At 42.4% G+C, this 20,697-nt stretch overlaps 2 protein-coding genes across 13 annotated transcripts in view; both read left to right on the plus strand.

Moving 5' to 3' along the window:
- Positions 1 to 6,489, plus strand: part of chd5 (chromodomain helicase DNA binding protein 5) — a 41,259-nt gene extending 34,770 nt beyond the window's left edge. For 4 of the 9 annotated variants that reach the window (XM_047339427.1, XM_047339430.1, XM_047339429.1 and 1 more), the window contains exons 38-40: positions 449 to 612; positions 1,583 to 1,766; positions 2,487 to 6,489. In XM_047339427.1, coding sequence (XP_047195383.1) covers positions 449 to 612; positions 1,583 to 1,766; positions 2,487 to 2,614 — 476 coding nt within the window. In that variant the 3' untranslated portion in view covers positions 2,615 to 6,489. The remainder of the gene's footprint in view (positions 1 to 448; positions 613 to 1,582; positions 1,767 to 2,486) is intronic. The other 5 variants (XM_047339433.1, XM_047339434.1, XM_047339432.1 and 2 more) reach the window with 4 other exon arrangements.
- A 2,053-nt stretch (positions 6,490 to 8,542) lies between these two features.
- The window catches only part of arhgef10la (Rho guanine nucleotide exchange factor (GEF) 10-like a), a 103,775-nt gene continuing 91,620 nt past the window's right edge, over positions 8,543 to 20,697 (plus strand). For all 4 annotated transcript variants that reach the window (XM_035150722.2, XM_047338638.1, XM_035150730.2 and 1 more), the window contains exons 1-3: positions 8,543 to 8,589; positions 16,887 to 17,186; positions 19,900 to 19,927. In XM_035150722.2, coding sequence (XP_035006613.2) covers positions 16,892 to 17,186; positions 19,900 to 19,927 — 323 coding nt within the window. In that variant the 5' untranslated portion in view covers positions 8,543 to 8,589; positions 16,887 to 16,891. The remainder of the gene's footprint in view (positions 8,590 to 16,886; positions 17,187 to 19,899; positions 19,928 to 20,697) is intronic.

Below are 20,697 nucleotides of genomic sequence, written 5' to 3' on the forward strand. Positions count from 1 at the left end.
GCATCATTTAATGTTAATTTACCTCATCGTCAAATCAACACGCCGACAGCGATTAGTAAGAAGTTTGGGACGAGGCCAAGACGAAACACTGAAGAGTTAAAATGTTATTGTTTCAAAATGTTGCCGCCTGTGACCCTTCGCTGATTCATCTGCCACTGGAAGATTTTATGGCATTTAGCTTTTGGCAGTTGTTAATTTCAGGCCCAAGCACCCCCCAGCTCATTTTTTCTAATGATTTGAGTTCGCTCTTTAATTTTAAAGATGATTTCTCCAAACTTTTCCCTGCTTTTAGTCTCAGTTGTGGGTTTTTTCTCACTAATTTGATACCACAATTGCAGCATTTAATGAACAGAAGTGAAACACCTGTCTGACTTGTTGTGTGTTCCTCTCTCTGATGTGTTGTGTGTTCCTCTCTCTGACGTGTTGTGTGTTCTCTGTGTTCTCTCAGTGCTGAACCAGCTGGAGGAACTTCTGAGCGACATGAAAGCCGATGTGACTCGACTGCCCAACATGTTGTCCCGGATCCCACCGGTGTCGGCGCGCCTGCAGATGTCCGAGAGGAGCATCCTGAGCCGCCTCACCAGCCGAGGCAGCGAGCCTCCGCCGCAGCAGGTGAGATGTGGTGGTCAGGGAGGGTCACGTGACTTTAAAGAAGAAAGCAAACACGTCAATCTCTCATGATAATAATAATAATAATAACTTGAAACAAACTAGAAACAGAAAGCAGAAGCTTCCGGCCCCAAAATCTTGCCCCTCGCCGACAGATTCTGCTAATTCACCTGTAAAATCTGTTTATAGAGATTATAACTAATAAACTCCATGGAGACTGTGACAGTAACGAGCATAATCGAAAACAAGCTAACGTTTGCCCGACTGCATCATCACAATAACACAGAATCTGCTGCTGGCCGAAAGTAAAGCATGTGGCTAACTCTTGCTGTGTAGTGAACCACGATGGCAACAGACCATAGCAACAGTTTTTCACAATTACGACAAAAAAGTTTGTTTTGTAAACGTTCCCGTCTGCACCTTTAAAGGTTTCTACTTGCTGAGGAAACTATTGTCAGTTAAACGTGTGAAAGAACTTGGTCAAATTAAACGGCTACGGTCTAAAAACCCTGAAGTGTTTCTGTAGTCACGACTCAGCTCCCACATTGTTCCTTGAGAGGGAACCTGTGGAGACTCACTATCCCCGATGGGAAACTTCCCCCAGGTGCAAAGTCAAGAAAAGTAGTTGTTCACTTCCACCACGTCTCGGTCCCAGAGGAGTTTTACCAAGACTCGTCTGTCTCATTACTTTCTCGTCTCCTGCACCTGTTCCCCAACAGGAGCGTGTGTTTTATTTTCACTTATACAACAGGTTATATATTCATCATATGTCCCGACTGCGCTTCTTTGGTTGCTATGCTCAGCTCCTGTCGTTACCAGGGAAACTGTTGCCGATCTGACTCGGTGTCCTTGGTTTTTTTTAGCAGGAAAGAAATGTATCTGAAAGAGCGACTGAGACAATATTTTGAATCTTTATTACATGTCGTTTGATTAACATGTCTTGTGTTGTTGGTCCTGTGAATCCCTCACACAGCAGGTTAACTTCATGTCTGTCCCTCAGCCTTTCAGCCAGGGGGCGTTCGGCTGCTCCCAGATGTACGGCAGCAGCTTCGGCGGCGGCTTCAGGGGCCCGGGTGGACAGCCCATGGTGAACTACAGCCAGATGCCTATGGGACCCTACGTCAGCGGTAAGGATCAACATCTGCAGTGGATAACAGGTGACTTGAAACAACTGGGAGAGGGAGGACGTTCTGATGTTTAACTGTAAATTGTTTTTTTCAATGTTTTTCATGTGAAAATGATCTCTTAAATTTGACATGCGATTCAGCATCACCCTGCGCATGTGTGTGTGTGTGTGTGTACAATATAACTACAAAATGCATGGACAGATTTCTACCAAACTTGGTGGGATTAATACGTAGGCATGTTTCTCCAGATAATTAACTTTTGGAGCTGATTGGTCAAAGATTAAGTGCAAGTTCAACTGAAATATGATCAGAAAACCACATTTTCCAAGATATCTGCATGAATAATTGGACGAGAGACAATCCAGAGCTTATAATAAGATATAAGATAATCAGATAATCAGATAATCAGATAATAAGATAATCAGTTTGTCTGGATTAGCCAATCATTCATCATCAGTATAAATTACGTCTTGTCATCATTATGAAATTGAATTATGACATTTAACAAAAGTTACCATATCCTAATTGGGGTATAAACATTGTGTTTGTGTTTACAGACCAATGTCCTGATTCTGTTTATGCTCACTTTCAGTTTTTAATGTTAATAAATTACATTATTGCTGAATTTACATTGTTCCTTCTGTTTGTTAGTCACTGAATCATAAGATTCTACGGTGAGAAAGATTCTAAACACTGATAATTATTCTGCTGCGACGAACGAGTACATTTTCCATCTCTCGTCCTCCTCAGTGTCCGCTAACGGCCCCCCACCCCCCACAAGCCATCTGGACAAGAAGTCACTCGACTCCTTGAGAGACGCCGTCACGCCGGACCTCAAGTCAGGCAAACCCAGTGATGTCATCTGCATCGAGGACTAGACGAGCGTTGTAACTCTGACCCGAGGGCAGAAACCCTCCGGGGTGGAATCTGCACGGACGACAGTCGCCCATCTCCTTCTGCTTCATCGTCCTCGTTCTCCCGCTCCTTCGAATCTACAACATCAAGCTCCCTGCTGTCTACGGATGAGGCGATTAACTTTTTAATGCAGATGTATCTATCTTATAACAATTGCACTTTTACCTTTTGAGGATCGTATACAAGTACTCCAGTAGAAGGGAGGAGGAGGAGGGAGGAAGGAGCAGTTCCCCTGACGGAGGACTTTTCTTTTTCCCACTACGAGGCAGAACTCGGTTCCTGATGCTCTCGATTGGGGCTCAATCTAATCTTGGAATGTGTGTTTAATTTGTGCCAGCCTCGACTGTTTGATTCCGCGTGCGCCCTGCTGCTTTTACCCATCCACCCACTCATTGTACACTGTGACTGTGCCCCACTGGAGCTTCTCCTCTGTGAAGACGAGCGGAGTCGAGGACGTCTTCAGTCATAGTTTGATAAGAGATTGTTTTTACTGAGGGGGGGCCGCTATCGTTACTTTAAATGAATATGTGGTTTTGTCATTCATGTAGTAACCAGTGGATACAGTATTGATTTGAATGCATCAGAAGCTATTATCATGTATGCAGTAGCTGGACACAGTCTGTCTGAATCCTCGTAAGACTGCCACCCGCTGGTAGCTTGCAGTCACACTGGACTGCAGGTCCCTGTGAGGGTCGGCCTCTTGTACTGTATATACTCAGAGACTGCTGTTTATTTTACCTCACATAGGTCTAATCATAGTAAAAAGACGTGTACAATACGTGGATGAAATCAGACGCCGGGCTTGGAGACACGTACGAAGGTCGGGGCGGAGCAGAAGAAACGGTTTTTAATGCATTTCAGAGACGACTTAGTATTTCTGTGTATGGTACGATATTTGTGATTCTTTCTATATTTGAATGTTAGTAGTGGCGGTAGAGCTTAACCCTGGAGGCCAGTGGGGCAGGATTATGATTTAGAATGTGGGGGTGGGGGTGGGTTGGGGGGGGTGGGGTACAGAGACAGGCACGAATCCTCAAAAGGGCTTTTGTTTTTTCTGATACCCCGACACGAGGTAAGACACCATGTCTTTAAATGAATTAGATCCGTGCCCTTCACGAAATGGACGGTTGTGACAAAGAGAGCTGGAAAACTACTTCTAGACATAATGGAATTATAGCCTTCGTGGGGTTTCTATGATTATACAGTCCACTTTCTTCTTTAATAACATATAACTGTTAAAATGGTTAAAAGTCATGTATTTATTTATTGAAACTACATTTATCCGACCCCATTCAGGCTATAATTATATCATGATATTAAATGAACTGTACACAGTGTATGGGTGGTAGTTGTCCTACTCTCTCTCTCTCACTGTCTCACTTTCAGGCTCCAAACTGAACTAAATGCTGAGATATTCAATGTTTCATGAATTGGAAATTACTCGAGACGACTGTGCTCATATGAAATGATTTAATATTGAAAATCCAACATGATCTCATTATGAATATTTATAACGTGAGCTAACTTTAGAAAGAACATTTGGACATTTGGGGCCATTTTTGAGTTTGGATGTTTAAATTGGTTTGAATGAGAATCAGTTTTTTAAGAAAAAAGAAAATTCAGAGACATTAGGAATAAAGTTGAAAACACCACGAGAACAAAGTTGTAATTTTAAGAAGATTAAGAAGCAAAAAGGATCAAACTCTTCAAACAATCTCACTGTGAACCTATGAAACCTCTTTGATTAACATGCAGATGTGATCAAGTTAAACCCTGCAGACCAGTATATTATACCAGTATAATCCAGATACTTATGTCTAATGTAGAGCTTATGTGCCAAATTATTACGGATCATGTTATTTGTGAGACTTGACAAGATTCTCCACATTCCTCATCTTAACGCAGGCGACAGATCTTCTGATATTTCCTCTGTAAAATGACAAATGTCCTAAATTACAACTTTTTTCTCGTACTATTACAACTTAATTTATTCATGAAATCTCTGAATTTTCATTCTTCAACATGGCCCTAATACCCCATCGTACGCATAGTGCCTGCAGGCTGTGTGATTTTTTAAATATATATAACATTATCTGATAGTAAAACGTGGTGGGATCCTGTTCTGCCTTCTGAAAACGCGTGGGGGACATGTCCCCTGGGCCCCCCCCCCCACTCCTCTGTGAATTACACCCCTGGACTGCACTATAAACAAAAACACATCTGGTCCACATCCACATCCAGGGTCAAACCCACAGAGTTGTGAGTGGAGAGTGACTTTTTAATTCTCTCATACGTCCCAGGGACTTTCCCAGTTCCCCCGTTGATACAACTGAATGAGAAGTAAAGTCCTTAAGGTGCGATGGAACATTGAGTCTCGATATGAGCTTTACTTTGCTTCTCTTTATGTAAACTTAGATGTATTTGGTGCCATTAAAGAAGAAGAAGATCCGGTAAAGTTAGTTCTTCGACGCGGAGGTGACACCTGAAACTGTTATTGTCGCCGTCTAAACCTCCATTTGAAGGAATATTGTCTATTTATCAGCTTTTTAAGGACCAGTGTTGCACAACATCAACTCTAAGGTGATGTCTTCACTTTTACACTTTCCTCAGTTATGGGTTATTTTCTTTCGAAAGTGTGCTGCTGCCTATTGCTTTGCCTGGTGTGACGGCACTTCAGCCCGGTTTATCCACATATCCATCAGTTGTTATCATGCACTAAAGTGTCCACTACGTGAAGCAATCTTCTATGAATCCAATCCAATTTATTTCGTACCAAGGCTCAAATATTTGGTCTCAAAGTGAAACTTCCTCTCGACATCGACACATTTTCTTTGGCGTCTCCAGTTTGTGTCCTCGCCCGCAGCACTTATTCGACATTGTGGGGATGACGACTGTGATTGGACTAATCTAAACTGAGGAGGAAGTGTTGTACAGGGGCGGCGAGCGTATTTTCTTACTCTCCTCTTCGACGATACGAGATGATTGTCCTGAGGTGCTCTCATCTTTTCCACTTAACTTTGATTGTGTGACTGCAGCCTCTTCGCCCCTCGGATCTCCGACTCGCTTTTAACTCAACTAAAACACGAGCAGAACTATTTTGCCCGCGAGACGAAGCTCGAAGTGCATCACATCGGTTTTTCTGCGCTATTCTTTGTCAGTGTGAATCAGTGCTGTTCTGTTCGCTGTGTTTCCTTTCACGTCACCGATTACTCGACCATGACATGTATTAGGTTGCTTGACAGATACAACCTCAGAAACATGTAAATACTTGAACGATTTTTTTTTCAGAGATAAGTCCGTCTGCTATAGATTTGCGTATCAAACTGGAACATAGAAGAAGATGAATGTCTGCTGGATGGTGTTTGCCACAGAACTGCAGTGTGCGCCGTACGTGCTCATCAGTCAAAATCTTGTCTTTTTCCCCCCTCTGGAGTGACGACCACGAGACGACATCAAAAACATACTGCAATGAAATGCAATCAAACTGAAGTCAGTACGAATGTAACGTCTGTTAGAAAACAAGGCTTCAGTCTAATATTATAAATATGTTAACAATGTATGTACATGCTTATTAACATGGCTTCTAAAGCTACCAAAAGACCCTGATAAAAGGCACCTTTGTTGCAGCGAATGCACAGCATGTGAAGCGTCTGACGGTTCACTTCGAGGAGGCGGTAGTGTATCTAGCATTTACAGACAACGAGCTCCGAGCAGTGTTATGGTTCTGATATTTGTTCTGTATAGCAAACGAATGAAAAAAAAAGTGAATTGTCATCTTTTTATTTGTATTCTGTGTATTTGTTCAATGTGTTTTAATAAATCTTCTGGACAACAGTGACACAGGGATTTCTTCTTCTTCTTCTTCTCCCCCCCCTTGCAGACAAGTTAAATGTGCATGTGAGTAATTGAGTTGGTGTCGAGGAGGAATTGAGATTTAAATCTGGACTTGACCTCTAGCGTTACCTCGTGTTCGTGCTGCGGCGTCTCCTGAACGCCACAAGCTGCTTGAGCCTGCAGCACCGCAAATGTGATTAGAGGCAGAAATAGAAACACTGCTGTAGGTAGTATGAGGTCAGAAATAACAGACTGACGCCTTTCAAAGAGAACAGTCACAGAATAGTTCTAGAGACAAAAAAGCGTAAAATCTGATTAAAAATAGTTTGGATATATATTATATAGTATAAAGCATGTAATTAAAATGCAGTGTACAGCTCAAAAATGCCAATTAAGCAGTTTTCAGACATGAACTACGGAAGATGTCCCAAAAAAATTGGGTCGAGATGTTTTCCAGAGTTTCTCTTTCACATTGAAGAATGCAGCAGGAGATTGTTTGGGATCATTTCCGGATTATTCAGGAGAGGAGGCAGGACGTGACGTTATAAATTCCACTGTAAAAAATCCCCTGTTTTAAAAGCACATGTACACAACTCTAGAATCTTGTTTCACTTTGTTGGTGTCTTCTATGGCATCTGTTTTTCATCCTGACATATTTGTATGATTTTAGTTTTTCCAGCTTTGCATTTGTTGCAGTTTACTCACTCTCTGTGAATTTTCCCCAAAATTTTCTTGGTGTATTTTTACATTCTGTTCTGAAAACGTCCAGAGCTTGAGTTATCACATTCTCCAGAAAATTTCACAGAACAAATAAATTAAACAATATATTTCTATAATAATATATAAAAATATAACAACGATGATCCATTTTGTAAAATTGTATTTGTTTTTATATATTTATACATTTGAATACTTGTAGTCGTCTGGTGAAGTAAGATTTTAAATACAAGGTTTGCATCATCCTATTGCTGCTTGTATCTTATATAATAAAAACATGAATAGAAGTACAATAATAAAACTAAATACAATATGAATAAAAGGCTAGAATCGCAATAATTGCTCCAATTAATTTGCCATTTGCTCACTTTGCTAAGTCTCCCCAGTCTCTTTTAAAAAACAATTTATTATAATATAATCATAATTTTTATTAAAATTTTTCCATTCCTATTTCTTATCATAAAACAGTCAGAGTTGCCTAAAATCCTATATAATAAAAACATGAAGAGAATAATAAAACAAAATAAAATAGAGTGAAATATAAAATAAAAAGCTAAAATATATTGCTCCATTTCATTTATTACAATATAATAATATTTTTTAATTTAAAATGTTATATTGTTATACCAAGTAAAGTTTAGGTATGAAGTACATTTAATACATTTATAAAAAAATCCTATATAGTAAAATTATGAGAAGAATAAAACAAAATTAAATATAAATCTATATCTAATCTATCTAATATACATAAAATGATTTGCTTTGCTAAGTCTCCTCCAATTATAATATAATAATAATTTTAATTCAGTGACTATGACCACACACCTGCAGTCTGATGCGGAAGTGCTGTGAGACGGCATTGCCCCTAATTCCCTTTGCCCCGCCCTCTTCTTCTCAACAGCTCCTCTGATTGGTGCTAACACCAGCCTGCGGGCTTCTTATTGGCTGTGCGCGTGAGTCTGTCGCTCCGCCATTGGCCGGTTGCGTCTGAGAAGCCGTCGCCCTGCTCTGCGTCTGGACAGACTGGAGAGAGAGGGCGGGAGAGGGGGACAGAGCGAAGAAAGAAAGGACAGACAGAGGCTGGAGGGAAGAGAAGGAAGGAAGAGAAGGACCCATCTGATGAAAAGAGAGAGGGAAGAAGAGAGAGAGAGAGAGAGAGGAAGGAGGGAGGGGGGGAGCGGTTTCCTCATCTTCAGCTGCTCGTGCGCACGGTGCAGGGGGAGAAGTTGTGGGAAAGTAAACAGGAGATTTCCACCATCAGGATGAGTGAGCTGCACCCGGCGGAGTGGTAGAGAAACGGGGAGGGGGGTGTATGGGAGGCTGCAGGGACTGAAGGGTGGGGGTGGGGGTCCAGCTCCTCTGAGGACACACCACCCAGGACAAGGAGGTGAGATGTATTCTATGTGTACTTCTTCCCTGCAGACACCTTCCCCTATCTCCTTGTCTCCCCCTTCCTCCCCTCAGCATGGTCAGCATGTTGCAGAGACAGCAGCGTTGTGCAGTAGATGTGTGTGTGTGTGTGTGTGTGTGTGAGATGGGGGGTGTGGGGGTGTTTTCTGTTTGCCTCTCTACCCCTCAGTGACACAGGGTCCGGTGGACAAGGTGGAGCAGCAGCAGCAGCAGCAGCAGAGGAGGATGGGGATGGCAGATACCCGTGTGGCCCACTGGCAGAGTCCACACCATCATGGACGATTAAACCTGCCCCACGGAGCGGCAGGGCCTTGTTGTGATAGCTCCCGGTTCCCGAGACCAGGAAGCACGAGGGACAGATTTGCCGGCTCATCCCAGACCCACACCTCCTGGCCCGGGTGCTGTTTTTCGGCAGCACTGCACTTCACCCCCTTCCACGAAAAAGCCTCCGGGGCCATACAAAAAAGAGGCTCCCTGGTCTCAGCCATTCCAGTTGGACGGTTGCTTCCCGCACTACAATGGCCCCTCCCAGGATGGATTTCACGCTGCTGCCGCTATACTGAGCAGAATGGAGAGGGGAGACAAGGGAGGAGAGGCATGAAGAGAGGGGGGGGGAGTGAAGGGACCTCTGACCATGTTGCTAATTTGCATTTGGAGCTGGAGCACTGTTTGTCCCCCACTTGCCGGATGTCCAAGAGCCTTTTGCTTCTTAGAAACTCCATGGACTCACTGTATCAGGGGTCTTCCCCCCCCCTCCTTGGTCACAGTCCCCCACTTCCCAAAGACATTAACAATCCATGCATGGCCTGGAGCTACCAACAAAGACTTCTCTATCAATGGCGACCCTCTGCCTTTTGCCACACATTCAACCATTTAACACTCACACGGTCGTACGTACACATGCGAGGAGCCTTGGTTGTCGAGTGACTCACTTGATAGTGATGACTCACCTGTCAGAGGTTCGCTGCTGCGCTGTGACATCTCCTGGGAATGTCAGATAATTGACGAGGAGAAGGAATTTGGGAACGTTTCTGAGGTGGAGGTCTGCAGCATGTTGCCCAAACATGACTTGACTTTTATTCTGCTGACAACAAACTAGTTTGAAGAATGACTCATATTCTTTAAAGTACTTTGGATTTGATTGGCCCTCAAAGTTTAGGCTACGTCCACACTGCTATGATTTAGTTCTAAGATGCATCACTCGTTGCTACTATCGCTAATCCAGAGTTTTCAGTTGCCTGCCCCGTTTTAGCTTGAAAACGTCAGGGCTGCGTTGTACTATGGAAGGTTGTTGATGTTTGGTAACGATGCAGTTACTCGCTATAGCTTCCCTGATTGGTTCTTATCAGTCCTGACTTGACTACTGTGGTGAAGGCAAAGTTAAACACTTACAGTTCTTTAAGTTCAGAAGTTTATTTCCATATGTGATTTCAGACTTCTCTCCCTTATTGAAGGAGCGGCCTCTTTTGAACTGATGCTACTTGAAGATGCCCAATCAATGACATAATAACCAAAGGCTAAAACTAGCTGTGGGAATCATAAAGTACTTCGGACGTACACTGAAGTCCTGACATTGTCCTGAAATTTACTTGTGAGGCTTTATGTGAGAATGCAAACGTCCGAATCAGTTGCCCCGAGTAAAATGTCCAGAAAGTATCTTGAGTGATCCCACGTGAGAATTCGGCAGGTAGTTGTCCGGAACATTCACAGTGAGCGAGTTTTGATGATGTCTGTGATATGCGACGGACTTTAAAAGTGAAGGAACTCGATTAACTCAGGTTGAAAAAGAGCTGACATATACGTTGAAGACAGACAAAGATGTCAACTAGGAAACACGAGATTCGAAAGCTTTTGGCGATAAACAGAATTTCTACGTCATGTCCCGTCTCCTCCCAGGCTCCACCCATCGCCTGAATCTTCCCGTCGTTTTGAACGCGTGTGACTCAGACTATCTCCTGCTGTTGTTCGTCAAATGTGAAAGGCAAACTGTGGAAAATGTCCAGATAATTGGGGCTCTGGAAATGACTTGAGCTCATGTCTGACAACATTTTTAGCGTGTAATGACAGCACACGCCAAAAAACCTAATGGTCAGCAGCTGTGACAGCGTTGTTTTGAGTCTGTGTGTGTCGTCATAGCAGCAATTGGTCCTGGAAACACTTCCTATTGTGAGAACTGTCAAGGAGGCCTGAGGTCTGTCTGAGGAGGGATTTTCTACAACCATGTTATATGGAGTCGTGAAACTTTACAGGTGTGCCAGGGTTTGACAGTGGGTGTGGTCCCACCCATGAGTTGTGAGTACTTATGTAATAGTCTCAGAAGTCTGCGTCAGTTTAGATCCACCTCATATGTGCCTCTGTGTTCCCAGGTGGCAGTTACTGTAGTAACACCGGTGTTGTAAGTTCAGGCTCGAGGAGGTTTACTCAGAGGCAACTCCCGGAGCTTTGACTTGGAACAATGAAAAGATTTAACGCTTAAGTCGTAGCTTTTACAGTTTTTAATGCGGACAAGGGACGAATCACAAGATCACATCATATGGCTACAGGTGGTGATGATCATGCAGTTGCCGAGTTATGAGCTGACGCTGGTTTTCCATAAGGTGGATTTAAAAGGCACAGAAGCACAGTGAGTCTGTTCAGCTTTCTCATCATTCACTAAAGGAATTAGCAGGAAAAAAGCTGCATATTCTGATGACTGACACGTGGTGTATAATAAAGGGGACGTCTCCGGATTCTTCCAGGGAAGTTGAGCTCATGTCATGTCATGAGGATTGCTCACCTTGTGAAAACAGCTGCATGGCTCTGGACAAGCTGTGTCAAGTCTGGGAGAATAATCATGTGACGACTCGGCTTTGAACCTGGAGGTGTGAGGTTTGAAAGGCATTAGCATGAATCATGCAGGGAGTCTGTAACTGGTGGTTGTACAAAGGCAGCAGTTTTTAAAGTCAAGACAAAATCAAGACAAAGTGATTTCTTTATGTGCGACTTCAGGGGTTATTATGTGATGATTCCAGGATTTTAATGTGACAATTGTGGGATTTTAACGTGGATATTCTGGGATTTTAATGCTATAACTTTGAGGGCACATTGTGATGATTCTAGGGATGTGTTGGTCAGTTAATTCTGTGACTTCTAAGTGGATTTATGGACAGTTATTTGTGACGGACATATCCTTGTCTCACTAATTATCCAAAAGTGTGCATTCAGATTTAACCGTGTTGTGATTCTGTGAAGGGATCTGATGCTTCTCATGTTAACTGTGGCAGTCAGAGGCACTAAGGGGTTTTAAAGTCCCCTTAGTGCCTTTTTGAGCTGTTTCACAACCACTGCTGCAGCTCTGACTGTGATAAGTGCAGACTCAGCAAAGTCAATCACCCAAAACTATAGCAACGAACATCCGTTGTGTTTTTCGAATAACACACACCTGTCCCTTTCACCTGTCTTCAGCTCATGTCTCGTCTTTCACCCGTCATTGCCTCGCGGTTGTCCCTCCGTGCCCTCCCTGTAACTCTCTCGTGTCATCCCCAGGGACGCAGGCCTCTCAGTTTGCATTGAAAGAAGTGTAGGACCCTTTGTTTTTGGAACTTGACCCACACAAGGAACTGAAAGTCAGGACCTGCTGTTTGGTTTTGACCGTTCCTCTTTATGTCTGCCTCTGCCAGAGTTGGGCACTAAATTGCTGATGCCCATAGCTTGTTCACAAGACAGGACTATCGACCTGAGATATAAGAGATGAGTTTGGTGTTTGATATTTGAATGATAATAATGAGGTAGCAAGATGTCCTGACGTTCCCTAAAAATTGTAATGGCTTTGCATGATAGTGTGGTTGGAAATAAAAGAAGAAGGGATGAAGAAGGGAAGAGACTTCGTTGACTGGAATTTGAAATGCAGAAAATCCAGAAACACAGACCCATAAAAAGCTCATGAATTGTCTGCAGTGATCAACAACCCAGTCAAGCCTCTGGAGACAGAAACACTGGAATGCACCTCCACCAAGGCCCAATAATACAACTCGTGATTTTCTAGTTCTTAATGTAGAAGTATAAAGGAAGTGGTCTGGCAACCTCAATGATTCATTTTTCATAAATCTCAGATCCTGCCTTTAGTCTGCATCCACACCAAAATATACAAGCTGACACTGGTGACCCTCTCAGTGGAGGTAATAATGTTCACTGTGTTGTTGGAGTTAATATCTTTCACAGGACATATTCTGTAAAAGTGTGTTCCTGAATTATTCACATGAATGACTAAACTGGACATAGATTTATGTGATCATTCTTCTTGATAAACAAAAGCCGTGTCTGGTCGACCCATTCAGGACATTCCTATCTCTCTGCAGTATTTGCACAGCATACATCCAGTGCAGTAAACTATTATTCTGCGAGCAGATGGGCAGTGGAGGTTGCTCCCACCGTGTCCTTGACAAATGCGACACCAGCAGCACATCACTGCTGCTGTGGACCGACATCACTGGAGCCCTCCTCTGCGGCAGAGGGCAAATGAAGGCCAGGCCGGCTTTTGAATGAACAATACATCCCTGAATGTCTTAACTGTGGCAACATGACAGCAAACCTGTGGGGAAAGCAGGAATCAACTCAAATATGCACAGATAAACCTCTTATCATGTTGTGTTTACAGTGTGATATTATATTCAGCATGGCCCTTGGCACAGAGTCCTCCAACATTTAAAGTTGAGATTTTAAAAGCATCCGTCCCAGTCATGATATATTATGCAACAGGCTTAGGTTCTCCATGTGTTTAAAGATCTTTTGGTGAGGTTACGCGATGTTAAAGCAAATCCACGAAATCCTCACATGCCTGTGAACAGCCTCCCACTCAGATTGTTCTGCCTTTTGACAGCCAAAGAGAGACATATTCCATCTGTTCTCAAGGAGCCGTTTGCGCTTCCTAAATTGGCCGTATCTCTTCATGGGAAATCCTCAGGGAAGCCGAAGACGGAACGGGCGCCAGAGGCAGAATCCTCCCCTGCCTGGCACTGTTTGTTGTTGTCAACGGTCCACCGCTCGCTCATTGTCTGCGGGGTGTTTGTCTGCCATTTTCTGTCAGAGCAAAACTCTAAAGTAGGGTCGCTCTGAGTGACTTTCTGTTAGATTCTCCAATGGTGTTTATTCAGTCACCACCAGCTGCTGCTCTCCTCCTTTGTCTATTGATACAACCCACTGCCACTGGCCAATGGCTGCGAGGTTTGTCCGCAGTCGGTGTAAATCAGTGGCCAGAACTCAATGTGCTGCCCAGAAGATTCACAGAGTCCTCACTGAAAAAGTTTGGGATACAGCCACTGGTTTGGAAACTCCTCCTTTTTCATCTCCTGTTTTTTAAACCTTGTCATTTAACTTTCTCTCTTCAAAGCAAATTACATATCCTTCCAGCTCAGCGAATTAAGTCGGGAGCTGAGTTGGAATCAGAGACAACATTAAAATCAGGTCTACGAATCCCCGTTTGTAGGAGCTACTACATTCAAAACGAGACATGATGTAATTGATGCTTTGAGTCGGCGAATGTATGGCCCGGTTTGCCGTGGATCACCCGTGAGAGTGTACACATTCCTCACTTTCCTCCACTCATTACCACATTGGGTACACAGCGGGAGAGTTTTCAGAGCTCTATGTAGGTCAGGGACAGGGTGTGTAGGAGTTGGTTTCATCTCTTCACTCTGTGATGTATCTTATTTTCCCCTCAAGAATAGCTTTCACCCAGCGCCACTCCCGGGGCTCTTTATTTTTCTAAGCCGGAGTCTGTTTGATGACTTGTCCAAATGCCTTGTGTCAAAGGAAAGTTGCTCAGAATACCTGTCGTTCCGATGCCGAGGAGGGTGTTTTAAATGGAGAGCTTTTGGCCCTGGAGGTTTTCAGCATTTCTTTAAGCCACAAGCTGTTTTTTTGACAATGTGAAATGATCAATTACATCTTTAAGATCTCAGGGCGCTCTTGGTTAGTCCGTTCAATTCAATCCTGTGAATATTCAAGAGTGATTGTTCAGTCAGCGTGGCTTTCTTTTGTGGAAATACAGGAACAATGTCTTTTCAATCAAACCTCACATTGTAGTTTTCTTTAAAAAAAATATACTATTCATTCAAAGAGAAAGCAGTTTTTCTTCTCATAAAATCCTCCATTCTTCCACAGATGGAGTTTGCCTGTCGCAGTAGACTGAGCAGCCAGGGTCCAAATGACCTGTGAGCTAATCAGTGCTGCAGTGACGAATGCAGAAACAATGCCTGCCGAGGCTGAGCAGAAGTTTTCACTCCACAAAAGAGTCATTGTTAATTTGACCAGCGAGTGGGACGACTGGAGAAACTCTTGTTTGTGGTACAGAGGCGGTAACTGGGTCCAAAGGCTGCAGTGGCATATTGTCCTCGTAAAACAAGCAGAGAACTCATTTATCAATATGTATTTTTTTACTGCTGTTATTTAAAGACTTCTGAAACACATTTGGTGGTGATTTAAGATTCGGAAGCCGTCACTGCTCCTGAACCAACATCTTGTCCAAACTGAGCTGTGAGCAAGCAGCAGTAAAAGATAATGGGAGCCGTAACATTGTGACAGCGCCTGTATCCAGGTGAAACAACAAGTGCTGACGAGGAATTTTTACAATCCGCGAAGCAGCATGTTTCAGGGATGTCTTCCCACACAGTCGGACCTGTGTTCTGTTGCCCCCCCCCCCCTGGCCCCATGCTGTCATTTTCCCAAAGGAGCCCGACAAACCGCCCGTCAGGCCCCGACAATGTTCCAGCGCTGGAAGAAGTTCAGTGCTACTCAAAATGCAAAGCAGATTCAGCAGGGTGCTGGAATGCTACACCACCATGTTCAGGAAGAGAAGCGCGCACGTCATAGAAAATCCCCCCCCTGTTTTATGAAATATGGAAAGAGCTGCAGCGGTTTAATACCTCGAGGGCACATGTGTGGTGGAAGATTGATGTTTTATTGTGAAAATATGCCAAGAACAGATCTGCGCTCCATGGCTACGGATGATGACATGCTCTTTTGTTGAAGAACGCTTGCAACATCATTCGGAATAACATGACAACATTGATCATTTCTGATTGTTTTAAAATATGGTTCCTGGCAGTTGAACCTGTTTTCATTGATAAGACGAGGTGAGAGGAGAGTCTCAGATTACTGAGGTCAGAAATGTTTGGGGACTGTGGGTGTCTCCTTTAATCTGCCACTAAGCCTCCTCAGACCGCCCCCCCACTCCTCAGATTTAACTAACAGTCCTTCTTCTGGCCATATGTCATGTTTGTAGTTGTCGGTTAATACTGTGCTTCTCCCTCAGTGCAGCCTGACTGTGGTTATTGTACATTTATTCAGGTCGTTTATGCCAAAGTGTCTGAAAACGTTGTTCAACTTAGGTTGTGTTTGTGCACTTTAAAGAAAAACAGCCCCACCATCCGCTGTGTACTAATGAAGGCTGAGGATTTAGGTCTGATATTTTGTTGTGAACACACTGTAGGTTCAAGAGTTCACTTCAGTTCAGAGAGAAATGCTGATTTCTAACTTGAAGGTATTTTAAATACCAGTGTTTTTATTGAGCAGCCACTGTTTGGTGTGTTTTTTAAAGATCAGCATCCATTTCAGTCCTCCAGCTAATTTCCCTTTTGCCTTTATCCAAATCAATCTTTTTATGTAAGGGGGGGGGGGGAGTTAACACAAAATTAATGTCACATTAGAAGCAATAACTCCAGGGTTCAAATTGAGTTGAGGCCAGAAGAGTGTTTGCATTTTTGGCCTTTTGATTTGTGGTAGAAAACACATTGAGTGGATGTGAACCTTTAAATACAAACCAAACGCAAACAGACTTGTGATCATGTTCAATCGTTCAATCTCATGTGATTTATGCATATTTGTGGCTTTGTATTGTAATACGTGTTCCATTGTATTGCTTGATTTTAATAATGTATTTTAATCATGGGTTATTATTGAATGTAAAGTTTTAATCATGGGTTAATTACTTTTTTATAATAGTATTCACAGGTTTGTTGGATGATGTGTATAATGCACATGGAATATCCATAGATAATTGTAATTATATAAGATAGGTGATTTTATTTCAGGTTGCCTGGCTCATTTACATTATTTTGTCTGTAGATTAATGAGCACTGTCTCTATCAAATATAATAAATGTTAATCTTTAATAACCATTCCCTCATAGTGTTAAGGAGCTTTATCTTTTTCAGTAAAAATGTGGTCCAGGTGTCGTCTTAAACTCAAAGTGCTGAACATCAGTATTCACACATGAATATTTTCTCACCTTTTCAGTAATTATGTCGACCGTGATGTCTCAGCCACCTCCAAAGGAGGATGAAGAGGACGAAGAGGAGGAGCAGGGGGAAGAGTTTGTGTTTGACGACAGCACGGACGAGGAGAAACCGGAGGAGGACAGTAAAGGGATCAGCTTGGACTGTGTCAGTTCCGTGCAGGTGTCAAAGAAGGAGGATAGTGGGACATCAGGAAACGTATCACAGACAATAACAGACGGGACTAAACTCCCTGAGACTTTGCCTCCTGCTGGACAGGAGGGCATCTCCACCGAGGTCAAGGCGTCAATTTCTCCTGCAGGTGAGATATTTTCAGGAATAATAAGGTTTTTTAAACAGGTGCTGAATTGATTTAGTTTTTTTCAGACAACCTTGACAGAGGCTGTCTGTTTTTTTCAAGTGTACCAATCCCATATGGTTCGATTCAAAACTTTCTTGAAGTAAAAGTATGATTTGCATCAAAATACACTTTTGGTGAAGAACTTACTTGAAGAATTCTCATCACGTACTGGAAAAAAGTATTTCTAAAAAATCGAAAAAAGTAATGAATCATTTCCTCTAATGTTCGGCCCTAATATACAAATTCTCTTTCCGTGCAGCAGATATTTTAAATGGGGATATATCTTTAATTATTTGTGCAGATTTTTAGTGGTAAATGAGTTTTAAACGTTTTACTATTGCAAAGAGGGATAGTAAAATAAATGAAATAGGTTCAGTCCCTCTCTACCAATCACTTATTTCTGTCCAGCCCCCAAACATAATTCTGTTATTTAACTTCGGGTTAAAACTTCACACCGACTCGTCTGCTGCAGCCGTAGAAACTAAAAATAAGATGTTGTTTTAAGAAGATGCTAATGAACAGTTTGGACGTCAGCTACTGACATTAATCCTGGTTTTTGGCGAAGGCATCAACCAAGCAACCCTGAACAGAGGAAGCTATAGAAGATACAATGTTGAAATACTATAAACTGAAAATTAATAAACTAAGAATGATCAGTATTAACTTTACTAATATTCATTATGAGTAAAAACACAAGTAATCATAATCCAATACTCGTAAAACATAATTGTTTGTGGTGATATACCACTGTAAATACAAAATGAATACTGTTTGATGGGTTAGGTTGGGTAGTAGGAATTCTAAGGTTGTAGCTGGTCGAGGTTTGTTTGTATTTTTCTTGTACAATAAATCATATTTATTGAGCTGATAATATGTTTTGGATTCAAATGCTTAGAGGAGAAGTAACTCTACTTCTGTGCCAATAAATGTGGCTGAAGGAAGTACCCCCCCCCTAGAATGTAGTAGAAGTACAAGTAAAATATGAGAAGGCCTAATCAGTGAATAAGTGAAAACACGTGTGGGTGGAATGTGCATGTGTGTGCAGGGGCTTCACCTTTAACATATAACTTCATGTAGACGGGAGAAAATACCTCTGAACTTATAATGAAGTAGAAATATAAAGTAGCATAACATTAGTACTAATTGGATAGAATAGAATACAACTTGCAAACTGTACCTGTCCTCGCTGAGCTGTGTCTACGTTGTAGATTCGATGTTACCTCTTCACTTAAAGTAATCTCATCAGTTCACCATATGCGTGTGAGTGACCTCAGCCAGTTGTATGTGGTTTTAATCTCAAATTAACAGGATTCAATTGCCTCCTGCGGCAGACAGAGCTCAGAGAGCGGAGTTAACTTTCCTCCTAACTGGATGACGTTTATGTAGATATAAGTACGACATATTTACTACCAGGCCGGCCAGCGTTGCCCAACAGCTCCTGGTTCACACACACACACAGATAAAGAGAGAGATTTAAGGTGTTGGACGAGCTCTTTCGGGCAAAGTGGAGCGATTAGTGCTTAATTAAAAAGCTTTTTTTTACCAAGTCTGTGTGGTATAATCCGTTAAGTGGGCTGCGGGGATGCGTAGGGGGAATTCTGGGCATTGATAACAGTGTGTGGTTGGAGGTCTGTTATGTAATTGAGGGCTGAGAACAGCTGAGATTCAGATCCCCCCTCACCAGATGACATGAGTTTACATGGTGCGAGCTAAAGGAAATCGATAATGGCATTTGTTTAACAGCACCTTTGCTTTGACAATACAGCACGAGCATGCAAGATCAGTTTGAAGTTGTGTTTACCTTTCACCACCTAGTTCATTATCCCAGACTTTGGGTATTTACACACCGGAAAGTCTGAACCAAGGTTCATGTGTCATATTGTTTATATTTGTTAGTATTGGTTTCACATTGTAATTATGGGAGAACGCTAAAGACTTTTCCACGACACACATCTACATATACTTGACATTGATTGGTTTCGCTGACGTGAGCATGTTGTCTCTTCAATGGGAAGGAGTCTTATTGTTTGTGAAATTCGTTACTACCAGCAAACTGAGCATCCTCGTCATTCAAATATTATATCATAAGCGAGCAATCTCACAAGCTTCTTCTTCTTCTTCTTCTTCTTCTTCTTCTTCTTCTTCTTCTTCTTCTTCTTCTTCTTCTTCTTCTTCTTCTTCTTCACCACAAAACCCTTTTGGAGTCTCCGAGGTAAACAGCGTTACAGCCAAGTCCAATACAGTTTAAGTAAATGGTGACTCCTTCTTCAGATGTAAAAAAGCCACAGATAAAAGCACAACATGCCTCCATACAGCTCCTGTGGTGTCATCTAAGTGACCGTAAGACATTCACATTCGACTCGAAACAAGGTCATTTACACCATGTTTTTATCCTAAATGTCCTCTGATATGCTAAAAGTGTTTTGAGGACTCAAACACTTCACCCACCCCTCCATCGGCATAGAAGTGAGGAGATAATGTGAACTATTCCTTTAAAAAATAGGTCAGAAGGTCCAGAACCAGACAAAGTTAGTCAGCAGATGCATCATCCTAACTTCTTTCCTAAACGTGAGGGTGATTTTCTGCTTGGGGTTGCATCAGTCATTTTTCAAATATGTACTCTCTTTGCTTTCGGAACAATTTGTCTCACTGCTGTTTTCCTTATTTCCAACAGATGCTCCAGTTAGTGAGTCACCCAGCTGGTAAGTTGCCTCTGATTCCTATCTCATTGTGGGGAGAAGTGCTAAAGGGCGGTGGAGGAAGTAGACTCCAGGCGACACCACATCAGTGTCATGTCATTATGTCTGAGATAATGTCAGTGGGTATGAGATACAGGGATGTTACCCTACATGTGTTTGTACAACATGGAGACGCCAGATGGTTCCTCACACCCGCAGCTAGAAGGAGTAATGTCAAGTATGAAGTGATGCTGCTGTTCCAGTTCCAGGGGGAAATCACGGGTCTGCCTAATTCATGATGATGCATATACAGAAAGATAAGATGAGTCTTGTTTATACTCCATCCCTAAGTTTTCTGCTTCCTCCCAGTACAGTGGAGGGGGATGGGAACTCATTTCATTGGAATTTACTGTACAATTTCCCCTCAAAAAGCTGTGAGACTGTTGCAACATCAGTGGCTCAATTCAGTGAAGTATAACATCAGGCCTCGTACTTTTTCTTATCCTGAAATTCTTTGACTTTTGTCCTAACTGGCTGAGCTGCACAGACTTGTCATAGCTTGCTTGTTTCAGCCTGATTTATGATGAGCTATGCATTTGTGAGATCTGATCATCATAAGCATAATTAAATGTTCTTACATGACTGCAAATTCCATCTGGTGTGTGGGAAAAGTTTCACCCTGAAAAATGTTGAGTAGAGTAGAAAGAACAATTTATCACTAAGCTTCATATCTTCAAAAATCAGCAAACAATAAAAGCAAACGGTGGCACTATATACAAACTGAGATAAGATTG

Source organism: Hippoglossus stenolepis, chromosome 3, assembly GCF_022539355.2.
Source record: "Hippoglossus stenolepis isolate QCI-W04-F060 chromosome 3, HSTE1.2, whole genome shotgun sequence".
NCBI classification, from domain to species: domain Eukaryota; kingdom Metazoa; phylum Chordata; class Actinopteri; order Pleuronectiformes; family Pleuronectidae; genus Hippoglossus; species Hippoglossus stenolepis.